This window comes from Lolium perenne, chromosome 4 (genome assembly GCF_019359855.2).
Source record: "Lolium perenne isolate Kyuss_39 chromosome 4, Kyuss_2.0, whole genome shotgun sequence".
In the NCBI taxonomy this organism is placed as follows: Eukaryota; Viridiplantae; Streptophyta; class Magnoliopsida; order Poales; family Poaceae; genus Lolium; species Lolium perenne.
The window spans coordinates 365,620,395-365,637,258 of record NC_067247.2 but is presented as its reverse complement, the minus strand read 5'-3'; the positions used below and the strand labels follow the sequence as shown (position 1 = coordinate 365,637,258).

Sequence of the window (16,864 nt, the reverse complement as noted above, 5' to 3'; positions counted from 1 at the left end):
GCGGCCTACAATGAAGCTTTCAAGAATGGGACAACCATGTTGGTCGTCAACGGCGAAGACGAAGATCCTGGGCAGAAATCCCTTCCACTTCGTCCCCATGGCCATAAGTCTAGCAAGTCTGATCTTGCCCGAGAGGCATCAACCTTTGCGTTGAGCCAGACCTTGGAGAAGATACGTGGCTGACTCTCAAGCTGCCCTGGCCAAAAGGGACAAGAAGAGGCGCCTCGAAAAGGAGGCCTCTACTGCCATCTACCTCAACCTCACCAAAGAGGCAATTGAGATCTAAAAGATGGACGTCGAGGCCAAAAAGGCAGACGCCGAGACCAAAAGGATGGACGCCGAGGCTAAGATCTAGGCAGAGAACACAAGAATCATGCTAGCCGACTTGAGCAACATGGATGACGACACCAGGATCTGATTTCTGAAGAAGCACGCCGCCTGATCTGCACGCCGCCTGATCTGCGGCGGCATTGTCAACCACCATAGCCTCTTTTTAGACTATATTTGCTATTCTAGCCATATTATGCCTCTTTTGGACTATATTTTGTGTCGTATCATGTGCACAATGTGATAGAATTATTTGAGATCTCAATTTAAACCAATATGGTGGCAATATGCTCGTGCAATTTACTTATTTATGCTATTTCCGAATATTTTTTTAAAATGATCCACAATAATAAAATGCGTCGGGCCGCTGGGAACACCCTCCACGCAAATAGACATATCACCATTTTCCTGTGCGCGGCCGACCCAAACGGAAGCATCGGCCCGCCCAACCCCGACACGCACCCAAACCCTCGCTGCCTCTCCCACCGTCGGCGGCGGCAACCGACCACCCCACCGTGCCGCCGTGATCGAGCCGCCACGCCGCTGGGATTGAGCCGCCGCGCCGCGTTCGAAGGCTCGCTGTCCGCAGCCGAACCGTCCCATTTCGGTCCGGTAACCCTCGCTCTCTCTTCCTCCCGGTCCCTGACTCCTTCCTCTGCCAAAGATGCTCGCATGCTCTGTCGCCTACCGAAGCTCTAAGCTCCAACCCAACCCAATGCGGCTGTGAAATCTTCCCTGTGCTGCGCGACCGCCGTGCCCTAGCGTAGTGGCACTGCCTACGTCCCTGCTGTCTCCGTTCAGAATCTTGGACATTGATTTTTTGAGGTGCGAGCTTCAGTCAGGAGCGATTAGTTACTCTACGAATTTGTGGAGGCACACCCGGCAGGCACATCAATTTGATCAGTCCCTGTATCTGTATGCTCCCCGTTCTGCGTTTTTGTTCCCGGAAATTTGTCGCGTTCAGTCATTGGAGAACTGTAACCTATTGGACAACTTGTGCATAACTAACACTGTTAATAAGTTAACACGATGTGGGGGTAAAGAAATATAAGCCCTTTCCTCCGTTGATTCATTTCCTAGGATTTAACTTTTCTATTTGGTGGTATGTCATGCAGTTGCTGGTTGCTAGTTTAGGTGCTACTCAATTGTTACTATACTATATAAGGGTGCTGGTTTTTTAGAATTTCAGTTTAGATTTTGCTCCAGTGCTACACTTCTAATTCATCTATTCCATGCTCTATCTTGCTAAAATTGTCAGCATGATTTAAGGATCACTCCTTTGTTATTGGAGTTTCAAAGTACCTTTTCAATGCTTTATTCGCTGAAAGCCTGACAAAAAATATATTTATTTGCTATGCCTTCTAATTTTTTAGTTGATTATATGTTCTCTTATCTGATATCATGTATGTTCCATAGTGCTATCATGTAAATTAAATATGATATGCTTGGCCATTTCTATATGCAGTGGAATCTGAAGTTCCCAGCCAAAGTTTCTCAACTCAGTTGTATTACTAGGAAGAGAGGTAACAACGGTTCCAGTTGGCTGATGGATGGGTCTAAGGATAATGCCAAAGAAGACGTCTATCATGTTATAGGGGACTTACGATCGCCAAAAATACCAAGGAGAAGTCCTGATGGTTCCAAGGATAGGGAATTTGATAGGACGGGGAGAGAGGATGAGAATGATTGTGACTCTTCAAGAAGTGAAACTTCTGCAGATAGGGCCGATACAAGGGGCAGGAGGTTCAGTAGCACAGAGAATATCAATGAGAGGAGAGGATCTGTGGTGGCACAGAACATTGGTGAAGATAGCAGATTATTGCATCTAACAAATGGGAGATCAAAGAGGACCGTCAATTACACGAAAGTTGAGGACATTGCGTTGGTCAAGGCATGGGAGGCTGTGACAATCAATGCGGTGACTGGCAATGATCAAACTGGAAAAGGATATTGGCAACGTATTTTGGACAAGTTTCATCAGTTAATGCCGGAACCATCGCCACGCTCATTGAGATCTCTCCAAGGACGATATGATACCATAAAACAATCTTGTAGCCGGTGGAGTACTTGTTTGGAGGAAGTGAAAAATGCTCCTCCAAGTGGTTGCACTGACTATGTGAGTTAATTCTCTATGTCATTTGGTCTTAATTTTGTGAAATTGTTCACTATGAATGTGCTCATCCCACTATTCTTCTTGCAATTTTGTGAATGTAGGATCGCATTGCACAAGAAAGATACAAGCAAATAGCCGCGTCCAAAGGCAAAACATTTGTGCTCCAACATTGTTGGAAATTGCTTGAACATAGTGAGAAGTGGAATTTGAGGGATAAAGAAGCTCCTCCAACGGAGAAAGGGATATCAAATAGCCTCTCCATCGACTTGAAAGACAATGACAATGAGCATGACAATGACCATGACCATGACCATGACCATGACCATGACCATGACCATGACAACGACAACGACAATGACAATGACAATGACAATGACAATGCCAATGCCAATGCCAATGACAATGACAATGACAATGACCATGACCATGACGATGGCGATGCTGCTGATGATGATGACGATGGTGGTGGTGATGATGATGATGATGATGATGATGATGATGACGACGACGATGATGATGAACCGATGCCGGCAAGAAACAAAGGGAGACCAGATGGAATGCGGAAGGGGAAGGACAATTTGAAGAAGGCCGAGGCCAAAAGCATGAGAGAGATCAATGAGTTGATGAAATCAAGGCAAGCAATGGTGGCTGAAGCTTTGCAAGCAAAAGTTGAGTTGGCCGAGAAGAAGCAACAAGATAAGATGACGATTTGGCAACAAATTAGAGCTGAGGAGAAGCGCAAGATGGACTTTGAGGAGCGTAGACTCCTTCTCAAGGAGAACAAGATGAGGCTAGAGATCATTGCCGAGGAGAGCCGGCTCATGATGATGGATCCAAGTGGAATGGACGACAAGGCGAGGGAATATTGGGAGACTAGAAGGGGGGAGATCTTGCGATCAAGAATATCTTGGCCCGGGGTGATGGGAGGTGGAGCTTTGGCTAGTGGTGGTAGCGATGGTGGTGATGGAAGCGGTGGTGTTGCTTGATTATCCTGGGGCATTTGATTCATACTTTTGGTGATGTTGGATTGAAGGCTATTGTCAAGTTTGAAAATTGAATGTTCAGAATTTAATAACTATTGTCTAATGTTGAGTATTGAAAACCATTGTGAATGTTGAATAATGAAATCCCAGTAAAAATGTTATTTATCTGCAATCCCTTGTATCGTCTATTCTCTTGATCATATGTTAGCTTTTCTGCAATAAGAAAAGACACAACTCCTGTATAGCAGTACAGTAAGGTTTCTTGTGTTTTTTTTTCTAGGGCATAACATCTGATATTCAGAGCTACAGCCACTGTACATCGTACTATTCATGTTGTCCTAACTTTGTATGATGCTCTTTCCTCTGTGTTTTATAGTTTTGAAGGAGTGGCAGCCAGAGGCATACTAGTTCAAGATTGGGGACCAAGTCATCTGGTGACCTGGAGACCCATCCCTAGAACTGGTTATCGAGATGCTATGGAAGGAGAAGATGAATAAGTCAAGCGAACTCCAGGTTCAGGTATTTTTACCTTGCGAGCACAGTTCTTTTTTTAGGGCCACAAGTTCCTTTGCTGCGGTTTCGTAGGTTATATTAGATCCTATGCTCTTTTACAGTTTTTCGCGAGTAGCAGCTACTGGCGATCAGTAAGTGCAAGATGCGGCTATTTTCTTTCAGAACTCACACGATCAGAACTCTTAAGTGGCCCTCTTTGCTGCAGAGATGTATAGATCAACAAGTGCAGGATAAGTTGGTTCTAATTTTTTTCTTCAGAGATCTACACGATCTTCAGAAGTAGGCATTTGTGCCGCAGAGATGTAAAGATCAAACTCGCTATACGATTCCAAGCGTCCAGGTTCTCATTTCATCTAGTTATATACTTATATGCTATTTGGTCTTATAATATACTGAAGTGGTTAGGGTTTTCACCGTAATTTGTGCCAGCTCCCGCATCGTGTTGGGTATGCTGGTCTTGTTGAAGAAGGCTATAAATATTTTCGAGGTCAAACAATGTAAAATTTGACGAAGTTTGTAGAAAAACGATTGTAACATCCACACTTCCAAATCAGTATCATTAGATACAACATGAAATGTACTTCATACGATATCTACATGGTATTTTCACTAAAATATTCAGAAAAAGCTATACAAGTACTGAACGACGCAGGACCACGTTGATTCTGGAACGCCAAAAAGGAAACAAAGGTACAATAGCATTTTTAATTCAACAAAACCTATCTCTGGAAAATGCAGGTTACTTAGGCTGCAATCTATATCCTGATCACATATCGTCTGCTTAGCGACAACAGGTGAGCAAGAGCAGAGCACACAGGCTGATACACGCAAGTGTTAACACGAGACCCCGGAGAACCCTACTGATTTTACATGTAGCACTCTCTTATTGCATGGATTTAGTTCTGCTTCTTGCACAGTTGGCGGTACCATCTCTGATTTCTTGGTTTAGTAGCTGCTGACAATGAGCAGGCCGATAGCGGTGACCACGATGGTGGAGGGCACCCCGAACTTGAGGTGGCTCCAGAAGGAGAGGTTGTAGCCGAAGAACTGTGCGCGCCTCGCCTGCTCGCACACAATCAGGTTCGCAGCTGACCCCAGCAGTGTCAGGTTCCCGGCCACGGTGCTCACGTACGCCAGTATCAGCCACGCCTTCCTCTCTGACGCCGGCGAGATCGCCGCGGCCGAGGCAGCCACCCTTGTTCCCAGCAGCAGAACTGAAAACCATAGTTTAGAAGCATTGTTCTTCAGAGTTCAGACTCTGCAATTTGCAATTACCAAGAGTGTGAAAAGAAGATTGACTTGGGTGACGGGTATGTTACCTGTCGGAACATTGGACGCCACGTTCGAGAGGATGAGGATCACAACTCCGAGAAGTGCGACGCCTTTCGCGCTGTCGATCCGTGAGTAGGGTTCTACCAGCTCCCACATCGTGTTGGGTATGCCGGTCTTGTTGAAACCGTCCACCGTGATGAACATCCCGCAGAAGAAGATCAGCAACGAGTAGGATACCTGAAAGTGATGCAAATGTTATTGGTCTTTATTCATTGAGTCCAATTAAGATGACTGATTAGTCAAGTGATTGGAAATACTCGATCTTACTAATTACCTTCTCGAGGCAGGCCTGGGCATCCGTGAAGTCGAGCGCCAGGAGAACCAGAGCGGCTGTGATGGCGGTCCAGGACATGTTGAGTCCCATGAGCAGGGCGATGAGCATGCCGAGCGTGATGAGGTAGACGGCCGTCTTCCACACCAGCACTCTCCACCTCTTCTCCACGACTTCAGGCAGCTCCTTGTCCTTCTCGCCGTCGGCAGCAACCGAGTCTGGCGGCGATGGCGGCGCGTCCTCGATGATGACGCTCCTCTGCTGGCTGGCCGTCCTGGTGAACTTCCTGGACGACGCGCCGTCGAGGGTGGCGGCGGGGACGGTGGAGACCTCGACCATCTCGTGCGACATGCTGGAGGACCGGAGGGACTTGATGGAGAACTGCATGTCGGCCTCAGAGTTGATGCTCCGGCTCCTCAGGTCGCCGTTAACGCTGGCGTTGACGCTGGCGCTCCGGATGATGGGCTCGCTGACGCAGTCGAAGTCGTCCGGGTTGAGGGAGGACACGTGCGACATCCTGGCAGGCGTGAACCGGTGCGAGGTGACCTCGTCGTCAGCGACAACCTCGGGCCCATTGGCCGCGCCGCGCTCCTGCTGGTCCGTCGGCTCCACGGACAGGTACCTCCAGAAGTAGCAGAGGAGAATGGCCGCGTTGGTGAGCACCCCCACGATCATGGCCGGGAAGACGCCCAGCAGGAACTGGCCGAAGGAGATGCCGCTCTCGACGGCGATGACGAGGTTCTGCGGGTTGCCGATGGGCGTGGCGGCGGAGCCGATGTTGGAGCTGGTGGCGAGCGCCAGGAGGAAGGGCTGCGGTGGCAGGTTGTTCTGGCGCGCGACCTTGAGGATGAACTCGGTGAGGACGACGCAGCAGGTGTCGTTGGTGAAGAGCGCCGAGGCGATGGCGGAGACGATGCAGACGCGGAAGAGCAGGTCCTTGCTTCCCCGGCTCTTCCACTGGAGCAGGTTGCCGAGGTACTTGAACATGTCGGCGCGCTCCAGGAAGATGGACACCACCATGGTGCCGAAGAGGAGGCCGATGATGGGGAGGTCGATGGCCGCGTACGCGTCCTCGGGCGTGATCACGCGGAAGAGCACCATGAGCATGGCGCCCAGGAGAGAGCCAGCGGTCCGTCCCACCGGCATGAACGGCACGCTGGGGAACACGGCCAGCACCCAGAAGATGCCGAACGCCACGCATCCCAGCACCACCTTGGACGTGCTTGCAAGCACCATCTTCTCTCCTCTTAAAAGAGCCGAATCTCTTGCTCTTGCCGAGCTTAGAAGCTAGTGCCAATGTCGCGCTCCGAATCAAGAACCAAGGCCGATTGATCGATCGATCGGTCAGACAGGCTAAAGCTTTATATCAAGAGGGGCACGAACCGATCGACGGCAATCTCTCCATGGCCAGCTCGAGCTCGGGACCAATCAACCCTGCACAAATTGAGCAAAATAGAAACAGAGGTTAATCCGAGAGCTAAAAAAGGCAGGATTTTCTTTTCAGAGAAGGAAGAATAAGGTATGGATTCAGCGGAAAGGAAAGCAAAGCAAAATATCCTCTTATGGATAAACTTCAATCTGATGACAAAAACAGATTAGCAAGAGGAAACGGCCACGGATATGGGAGGGGAGGACACAGCAGAGCGCATATGGGTATGAATCAATCAAGCAAGCAGAGCAGAGCAGAGCACCACCGCGCCTACTCACGTTGTGTCCTGCAAACAATCCAAGCGAAACCCTCGTCAATACGGACTCCTCCAAACACGCCGATAAACCCTACATAGACACTATTCGAAACTAGATCTCAAGCTCTGTTCTACGGTGGCAAGATCGAACGGAAGGTTCTTGGAATTAATCGATTATTACAGGGCCAGGATTAACGCGGCTGGGAAAGATCCGCTCTCACGAATTCATGCGCTAACTAGGAGTAGATTGGTTCTGTGACGAAAAGAAGTGAAACCTGGGCTGGGGAATCGCTGACCTCGGAGTAGGGGCGCGGATCCTGGATGGGTAGTCCACAGTGAGTGTTGTGGCGGGCGAGAGCGAGGAGAGGCGGAGGGTGGAGGCCGAGATGGAGTGGAGTTGAGAATAAAGCGAAGGAAGGAGTGGGGGCAGCTATAAATAAAGGGCCCGCGGCCACCATGAGCGCGGTGCCCAGCTTTCATGGGTGAAGATGACTTGACTACTGGGTCCCGCTGCTCATGACGATAAGGGTCCGAGGATACCAGTTTTTACTAGGTACACACCGGTCTAGCTACCATGTTTTAGTCACCAACATAGAGATTTTAGTGACTTATTATTTTGGATGAAAAGCAGTATTCCCTCCTTTCCAAATTAATTGTCGCAGTTTTTTTCTTCAAAAATGAGCGAAACTACAAGCCAAAATGTATTAAAATTTAGCCTATCTCTTGAACAAATATCCCTTTTGTTATTAAAATTTACTCATCCTTTTGAATTGTTGTGAAAGGTACACAAGATGCTATAAAACAAAGAAACACAATACTAGAAAGTCCGATACTCCGATATCCTCATACTCTAAATTAAATGATGGAAAGGGTGGGCCTGGTGGACCGTAGCCCACCCAAAATTTGAGAAATTTTATCTACCCTTAATTTGAGAAATATTGGCTACATATATTAATTAACTGCCAAATTTTTATCATAACTGGGGCGGGGGGGGGGGGGGGGGGGAGTATTTTATTTTAGGTGTGCCCACCCTCTATTTGTTTCCTGTGTCCGCCGCTGGTTGGGACATCCACCATTACCTTAACGTCGAGTACTCTGGTCCCTCCTTTCCATGAAACACGACGCGAGGCGGTGCTTCCATGGCCAATAGATCGAGCATCCAACAATTATAGGGGAAGTGTTAAATGTAGATGGGCTGCAGCCCAGTAAGGCAACCCATGTAGTCTACAATTTCTGAAATCTCAAGGCCCATCACATTGGCAGCTTGGGACAGCCTTGGAGGACAAAGTTTAGTCCCACATTGCTAGTTAGGAGAGAGTTGGAGTGGTATATAAGGGCTGCTGTTCTACTCCTTCCAAGTGAGTGAGAATAGAAGGAGCCCTCGTGCACTCCTCCTCCTCCTCCGCCCGCCTCGCCTCGTCACGCACGCACGTCGCGTTTCGTGACTCGAGTTCGAGACACACTCAAGGAAGCCTAAATTTTTGCTTGGTGCACCAACTGAGTTGGGTACGTGTCGACCTGCATGTGCATGCTCGCCGCGTGTCCCAGGCTATACAAGGAGACCGATCAGATCTGGAGAACAGTGTTCTTAGATCTCTCTCGTGAAGTTCCTTTTGCTGCGCTACTCTCTAGTCTTCCCCATCCCGGCGATTGCGTGCACAGCCTTTCGGGAGAGCAGGCCTCCTAAACCCCGTCCGTTGAGATCCTGCACCGGGAGACGGGCGATAAGGTTTTTGGGGAGCGTCTCGGCGCGACTGCTCGCTGCTGTTCGTGGTCTTCATCGATGGTTCGGCTGCTTCATCGACAGATCCGACTACACCATGGGCGACATCAACAACTCCCATGGTGGTGGTGGTGCTGCTGCTGGTGCGACCTTCCCGGTCGCGATGTACGTGATTTTCCTCTCCTACCTTGCACTGCTACTTGTTCCATGTTCAGATCTGATGCATGTGCTTAGTCTGATGTGTGTGGTTAAGTATGCTTGTGCATTTGTAATCTTGCTTTCGGTAATTAAACTCACATGAAAATTGCCTAATAATCCAACAGGAAGAACAATAATATCTATGTTAGGCTTTTGTTAAGCAGTAAGTGGTATTTTAACCTTCCAAGGGACTCCACTCAAAGATAAACAAAAATGGCATACCATGTGGCTCGGCCACCTTCGAGAAGGTCTACGATGTTAGGAAGTTCCAACGAGGCTGCCAGCCTTCATCACAAGGATGAGATGTTTTTTTATGTTCTACTCTAATCCCCATCATGCTTGTATGCATATTGTAGTAGTCAAAGTCCTTTTAATGCCGGGCATCTTTAGACCGTAAGAACTTCGCTACAAGAGCAAGTCATGCAATTTTGAAAACAAAATCAATGTAAAACAATGGAATGCAAAACACAAGACAGGACAGTACATCTTTCCAAAACAAAACAAGGCATGCATGACACAGAAACCACAAATGGTGCCCGGGTTACATGTAGCCTGATATATTACAAAAATCAGAAACAACAATTTAAAGTTTCAAAAAAATCTGGAGAAAAATTCTTGATATAGTCAATGGTATATTCTACAAATCTGAAAAATCTCAAAGCAAAATACTTAGTATTTTAGGCTACACGAAAATAACAAAATCTGAGAATCTTGGAACATTTGAAAAGTTGCACTATTCAATATTTCAGATCTACAATTTTGTTTATTTTGCACAGCCCGGAATACAGAGATTATCTCACACTGGTTTTTGGCACAATGATAGAATGAATCATTGCCTACAACTAGAATTTTTGTTCGTCTTTTTGAAGTTTAAATTTTTTGATTTCGAATTTTCAAAAAATCAGACTACATGTAGCCCGTCCTACATTTTGCCACTCTCTCGCATGGCAGCCAACTTTCCAACCAGGCTAGATACTCTTACAGTCTTACTATACACGGGCTGGTGTCCCAAAGGGTGGTTGTAGCAGTTATTCCCCTAGCTTGACAATCCGGTGGTGCATGTGATTTGCCAAGTAGCCACGGACGAAACCGTGACCCCGATGGTGGATGCTGTCGATCGATCTGAATTGCGCGTGAGACGTGTGTGGCGGCCAACTGATGGAGAGTGATTCTGTGACTGTGCCGTTTCTTCGTATCCAAGAAACTTTTACGAGCTTGGAGAGCAGGAGCACAAAACGCGTATGCATGATGTTTCAGCAACAAAAAAGATGCAAAAACGCGTGGGATGATATCATGCATGCATATTGTCGACTGATTTTGCTGTGTTTCTGGGAAATAGCCGTTAAACATGGTGCTTTTTTTTTTGAACAAGGGAAGGGCCTGGAAGGCTCTGGAGATTGCATTACGTCACACGTGGCGGGTACAGATTTACAAGGAGATCCTCTGGCATCTTTTGCACAGATAAACCCGAATTTGAAGAAAGGCCCTCCGAATTTGCATACAACACCCTGAGATAAAAACCTAAAAAGCAATCAGGTCCTTGGGCGCATCCACCACCAGTCGCCGGCAACCTCGAGACGTTGCCGTCGAGATGCGATGCGAAGATGCTCGATAGCATGCTTCCGGCGATGTTGCTGATTTGTCGGTCGCTTCTCCTTCTCCGGGGACGAACCACTTGGCGGTGGAGAGACGACGAGCTCCGACGAACCGAGCACTGAGCCTCCGTCTTGGAGGTTGAAGTTGGGCCGCTCGTGCGGCCAAAGATCGTAGCGCCGCTGGAAGACACCACGTGATTAGCTCGAGGGAGATCTTGCACAGAGTCTCCCTAGCACCCTTCAGGCATCAGTCGATGAAGACGGCCAGGGAGTGCCTCACCACCGCCCTTCTTCTTGGCACCATGGCAAGGAAGAAGAAGCCGCAGCCTAGCCACCACCAGCCAATGGCCGCATCGACAGAGATGACAGGGTCCTCTCTCTCGATCCAACATCAGCGCGCCATGCTCCAGCTCCTCCTCGCCACCACGGCCGGCCAGGAGCAAAACAAAGGCGTACCTTACAGCTCCGCCAAGATACCCCACCTCGCCTCCACGGCCGGCTAGGGGAACTTCAGCATCGCTGTCGAGGAAGAGGGAAGAACCTGCCGCCGTAGCTTTATTGAAGAAGGCGGCGCCGCTCCTTGCCACCTCTCCCTCTGACCACCGGAGTAGAGAGAGAGAGAGCTTGCAGCAACCCTAACCTGGTCGAGATCCGGCGGCTCGGATCTAGACCGCCACCTCCACTACTGGGCACACAAACCTTATTACTGGAGCAGCTTCCAAACTCCAACCGCGCCCCTCCGACGAGGACGATGAGGAAGAAGAACGGCAGCAGTCGCCGGATCTGGCCCGAGACGACCAGCGAGCTCCGCCCGGCATAACGCCATGGCACAGAGGCCAAAACTACACCTAGTATATACACTACAGAGACCGCAGCCTTCCCTCAGCACGTCTCGACCGGCGGCGCCGGCAGGAACGGCCTCGGGTTGGCCCGGCGATTGAGGATCGGCTCTCAGGTACTGTAGCAGCGGGTTGGGGAAAGGAGAGAGGAATGTCGCGTGATCCTAACCACATGGTGCTTTCCTTGCTCAGTACTACCACTACAGTGCTAGCTTCCCCTAAAAGAAGAAACCACTACAGTGCTAGCTAGTTTCAAAAGAAAAGAAATCCGAGGAAAAAAAGATGAGAAAAGATAAAATGACTCACTACAGTGCTCCCTGAGATGTGGCCTGCTCCAGTGCTCACCTTTTTGTCAGGCTTTCTTTGTGGTGTCAATAATGCCTTTGGATCAACATACACTCACTGTAACGGTAGTACTGCATCAGATATGGACTTATCGGCACCCATCAAGTTTTGTTTTCTTTTACGATATCATGAAGGTGTGAACACAAATGGTCCCTCCTTCTGTTCAGTTCCCCTACTAACCAATGACCGACCAATAATAGTTGAGTATGTAATTATGGGACAGCCTTTGGGGAATCGTAGTTTATGGGGAAGTGTTGCCTCCATTTGCACGAGAGTTGAAAGTGCTGACCAAATTCGTGGTTGCCCCACCCAAAGTCCGAATTTCAGTTGGGATGATGCATGGGTGCTCCTTAAGTCTCTGGGCGCGCCGTGCTCGTCCTCCATGACATATATAAGACTGGTGCACAAGACTAGACAACTATTTAAAAAAATTGAACTGATGAAAATGGACCATGTTCTATATTTATATTTAACACTCTCTCTAACGCATGGGCTATTTTAGTTCTTAGAGTGTGCTTGATGCAGATCACAAAATCTTTTGTTTGCTGTTAAATACTGCGTGAGGAGGGTCTTGAAACCTCTTGGTTTGATACCATATATTATGATTTATGCTCTAGCCAACTATTCCAAGAAATTCAAACTTATGGAAATGGACTAGGCAATATATTTATATTCAACTTGACCGACATGCTTTTGCGCGGGATTGGCTCTGCCACATCGTCTTCACCGTTATGCGACCGCGTGACATCTACTCTAGCTAGCCGTGTTCTCTGCCACCAAGAGAGATGTTCATGTGGGTAGTGAAATCCCGAGTGATCGAGCGTTCGATGTCATCCAAAACTCTTGCAACCTCGCATAGTGCTCAATTTTGCTCTTTTGGTGACGACTCTTGAGCTCGAGGACAAGACGTGTGGTTGTTATCTCGATGGAACATTGCCCTCCAATAGTATTGACGGCTCTCAGTGTCGTCATGCCACCTTGGTTAACTGTACGTAGGAGGCCTTTGACGATGTCAATGGGTTCCAGTGTTGCATGGTCTATAGTGTTGGCAAGGCAAGGCCACGGGATTCCCTTCAACCGATCCAACCACACATCTTTCTGCACATTCGAGACTGTCGATGTGGTGTTGGTAGGAAATATAAGGCTTGCATTTGGTTGTTGTGTAAGAGTTTGGAAGATTTTCGGGTTTCCCTTCCTTTCCTTTTCCATATTTAGTATGTACCCATTGTGTCTTTTCAACGAAAATAGTTTTGGCGGGCTAATATCCACCATAGTTACCTAAGAAGACCAATGAAAGATAACTGGGCGCTAATTGATCTGGGCGAAAGAAAATCCTTTGTACCAAGAAAATGACTACGCATATACAATACAATATTTGTAATTGTGAATCATACAATGTTTTGCTGATGTTCTAGTAAGAAGGCTTCTTATCTTGTAGTCGCTAGTCGCTAATAATCAAACCAGGTCGGATAAATATCATCTAAAAAAGGTCAGCCCTGAATACGTGTGCTGTAATCTTGTTTAACATTTCGAAAAGTGATTCTTCCCAGATACTATAAATATAAATAAAATCATTAAACAATTCAGTATTGCGATTCCTTTGTGTCTCTAGTCCCCTGGCGTGATTCGTTTTGCAGCCACGTGTCGGCAATCTGTTTTCGACAGCACCTGGTAGGCTGGTACAGACAAAACAGAGGAAATTTCCCCTGATTCCTGCCTGCGCTGCTAGCAAACCTGTAAACTGCACCTCTGAATTTGTATAAGCATGTGGACATGGCGACGTACTTGCGAGACAATTCACCAACAGATAACACCCCCGTGTGTATGTATGCATCTGGGCGGCGCCGTCGGATCTCCTCGACGCAGCCATATCCAGTCGTCCAAGTACGGGGAACGAAAAAGACGAGACACCTTTTGCACCCGTGTACAAGGACAAGATCACGCTGGATCTCTCCTCGCCGTCGCTTTGCGGAGAAAGGCTACCTCTCGTGAAGCGCCTGACGCAGTTTCAAGGAAGACTCCAAAGTTTCCTCCAAAAAAGAAAGGAATACTCCAAACTAATTGAAAAGAAGAAAAACGATTATTTTTTCGGTTTCTTGGAGAGATTAGCGTCTGCCTGTCGAGATTCTAGCAGGCCAGGTGGTCCGTTTTCCACCTGCTTCGCCGCTTCGGAGCATGAAACTGGCAAAAAAATTGCCAACCTCTCGTGGTTGGCAATGGCAAACTCAAGTTGTTTTGGCTGTATTTGGTTGGTGTCTGCCAACGGAACCTGTCGTTTTTGGGCTGGTAGGTGTACCCTTGTGTTTTGCCACCTTCAAAAATCGAGACATTTAGCTTGGAATTAGGTTCTCGTATTTGATGCTAAAATAGCGCAAACGCATGCCGATCCTACATGTGGGACCATGCCTATCATTCCCACTCTTTGTTATCTCATGCTCGTCATCTCCATCGCCATTGCATCTCCCACCACCTGTGGCCGGCGTTGCTCCCGCGTCGCCTCGCCACACAACCCTCTTCGAACCCCCCTCCCCCACCGCCTTTGGTGCCGATGGGCACTCTACACTCCTAACCCTAAGTCGTCGGTGACTCCCCGTACCCGCACCCTTCACCCTAAGTCTCATTCATGCCTCCACACCATCTTAGGTAGATCCGGCAGAGCATCCCAACCATGCATGGTGGCCCATCCTAGTTGCATCAAAGGGGCATGCATCGACGCGTCAACCACATAACATGCATCAAATAGGGATCATTGACGGAACGGTTGATTTTGTGAAAAGGTGTGAGCTGACTACGAGCATGACTTTTTATTGGCGAGTTACTTCATTTTTTGAGCGGAACGAGCTTTATTAATTGTTAAGAATGTTTACACCAACTCCCAGATCACTAGGGGGATTCAAAAACCACACATGCCTACCAATATCTGAATTAGTCGCCGATCCAGCAAGACGATGTGCATCCCGGTTTGCTTCACGTCGTTCGTGGCTAAATGCTGCCTTTGATGAAGGTAGGTTGCAGATTTAGGTGTCGATGTCTAACAGGCCAAATTTGGGTGGCCCAGTCCAGGCTCCTATCTTTCAGACATGACCAACACCTATGTCGGCCTAGACAACAAGGAGTGGACCAGTATTGTACTAGAGGGAGAACCCGGTGGTCCGATGGAGGAAAGAAAGGGTGTGCCTATGTCTCTGAGATTTTCTTAAATCTTAGTCAACTTAGAAAAGTGCAACTGCAGTTTAAAGAAAAGTGCAACTCAGTTAGTTGCACATTCCTGACAGAAAAGTGCAATTGCACTTTTTTAACAGAAAAAATGCAACTCAAAGCACATTTTTGTAAGTGACTTAGACTTAAGAAAATCTCAGTGACTGAGACATAGCAAAACCGGCAAAGTAAACCTATTCCAGTGGCTGTCGACGACGTAAGCTGGCCACCAGTGTCCACACCGTCGTCGGAAGTATCAATATTGGTGTGTTCTTAGCGACGAACACAATTCATTCAGATGGACGAAGGAAATTGATACGCACGATGCAGGTGAATGGCCTAGCCGATCGATCGCGCTGTATATGTTACGAAGTATCGATCGATCGGGAGCTAGCAGCAAAACAATGAAACGGGAGCAAGACAGAAGATTCATGCCGCAGGAAGCTTACTCAATGCCGGTGATGTGGTCGCTCGCTCGATCACGCGACGATGGCAGCTCGCTCCCCGCCCGCAGCTCCTCGACCACCGGTCTGGCGTCTGGCCCAGCCCCGAGATATATTCAACGGAATGCTGCCTCTCCAAATTCGCCGGCCAACTGAGCTGGTGTGGTCTCGGGCGGACCGACGATCGGTCCGGCCGTGCAATGCGCGCGTGGGGACTGGGGACGAGGGAGCTCAGCTCGGCGGTGTATATATGATCCAAGACACGGCAGGATGGATGGTGAAGTAGTGAAGCAGACGGCGGCCGGGGAGGTATATAAATAAGCGGGGCCGGCCGGGCGACGTGTGAGGCCGGCCTCCATCGATCGATCCAGAGGCCATTCTTCGTTTGCGACTTCCAGATTAACCGTGAAGCTAAGCTACCCGCAGCGAGTGAGCCGCGATGGCGGTACGGCCACCGGGCTGTAATGGCGACGGCGACGCCGCAGCAAAAGGCATCGGCATCCCTGCATCAGCCTAGCTAGTATGAACCCGATACCTGTCGCCCCGGAAGATTGTTGCCCCGTCGCTCTCCGTCGCCCCCCTTCTCCCGTATCCACCTATCTCCCATCATATCCATCCGTCGCCTCTCTCTGTTCGTGCAGTGTGTGTGTTTCTCAGGCTGTCGTCAGACAGGGAGGTGGACATGGTAGAACAAAGTCCATGCAATTCATTAAGCCTTAAGAGAAACTGTTCACCTAACTGCATGATGAATTGATGATTAGGATGAAAATAACTGTAGCCGAGCTCTCCTTCTTTGCCTAATTGTTTGGTGGAGACTCCATCAACCCGGATCCTGAGCTAACGACATAAATGGACGATTTTCACCGGTGGTCTTCGGGTGGTGTGCGGTTTTCGCCGGTTTTCCTTTAATTAACCGTGTATGATGGTCTTCGGGTCCGGTTTCACTTATTAACTGGACCATTTTCCCTCTTCTTTTAATGCAATGCGGGAGCTTCCCGCCCTTGACGAGGTTCCATAAAAAAAAATATAAATGGACGATGTGGATTAGATGTTTGACGGAGTAGAGCACGCGAGCGACATCGCCAGGATCAATGTCTTAGCATGTGCTGAAGCTAATCAACCTGCGGTCATGCTCGAACCAACACAGGGATTAATAGTAGCTTAGAAAAGCGGCATGCGAAGGATGCATCTCCATGAGAGAGACTTGACGTACGGCGCGCGAGAGCCGCTGAGATGGTGATCCATCAGCGATACTCTTTACGTACGCACCCCAACCTCATCATCTATCCAGCCCTGATT

General features: G+C 48.4%; 2 protein-coding genes across 5 annotated transcripts; one reads left to right on the top strand and one right to left on the bottom strand.

Moving 5' to 3' along the window:
• Positions 1-728: 728 nt before the first annotated feature.
• On the top strand, positions 729-3,595 carry LOC127296698 (uncharacterized). The gene is made up of 3 exons (XM_051326893.1): positions 729-939; positions 1,793-2,443; positions 2,542-3,595. Exons 2-3 carry the CDS (start codon positions 1,874-1,876, stop codon positions 3,424-3,426), a joined length of 1,455 nt encoding a protein of 484 aa, XP_051182853.1. The 5' UTR covers positions 729-939; positions 1,793-1,873; the 3' UTR covers positions 3,427-3,595.
• An 884-nt stretch (positions 3,596-4,479) lies between these two features.
• On the bottom strand, positions 4,480-15,842 carry LOC127296697 (silicon efflux transporter LSI2). 4 transcript variants are annotated; one of them, XM_051326891.2, is made up of 4 exons: positions 15,572-15,842; positions 5,543-6,973; positions 5,256-5,445; positions 4,480-5,150 (listed from the first exon to the last, which is right to left on the bottom strand). In XM_051326891.2, the coding sequence occupies exons 2-4, from the start codon at positions 6,773-6,775 to the stop codon at positions 4,882-4,884; spliced, it is 1,692 nt and encodes a 563-aa protein (XP_051182851.1). In that variant the 5' UTR covers positions 6,776-6,973; positions 15,572-15,842; the 3' UTR covers positions 4,480-4,881. The 4 variants fall into 4 exon arrangements, with proteins under 4 accessions (XP_051182851.1, XP_051182849.1, XP_051182850.1 ...); XM_051326889.2 differs by lacking the exon at positions 15,572-15,842 and adding an exon at positions 7,521-7,671 and having other exon boundaries at positions 5,543-7,254; XM_051326890.2 differs by lacking the exon at positions 15,572-15,842 and adding an exon at positions 7,500-7,631 and having other exon boundaries at positions 5,543-7,254.
• Positions 15,843-16,864: the final 1,022 nt, after the last annotated feature.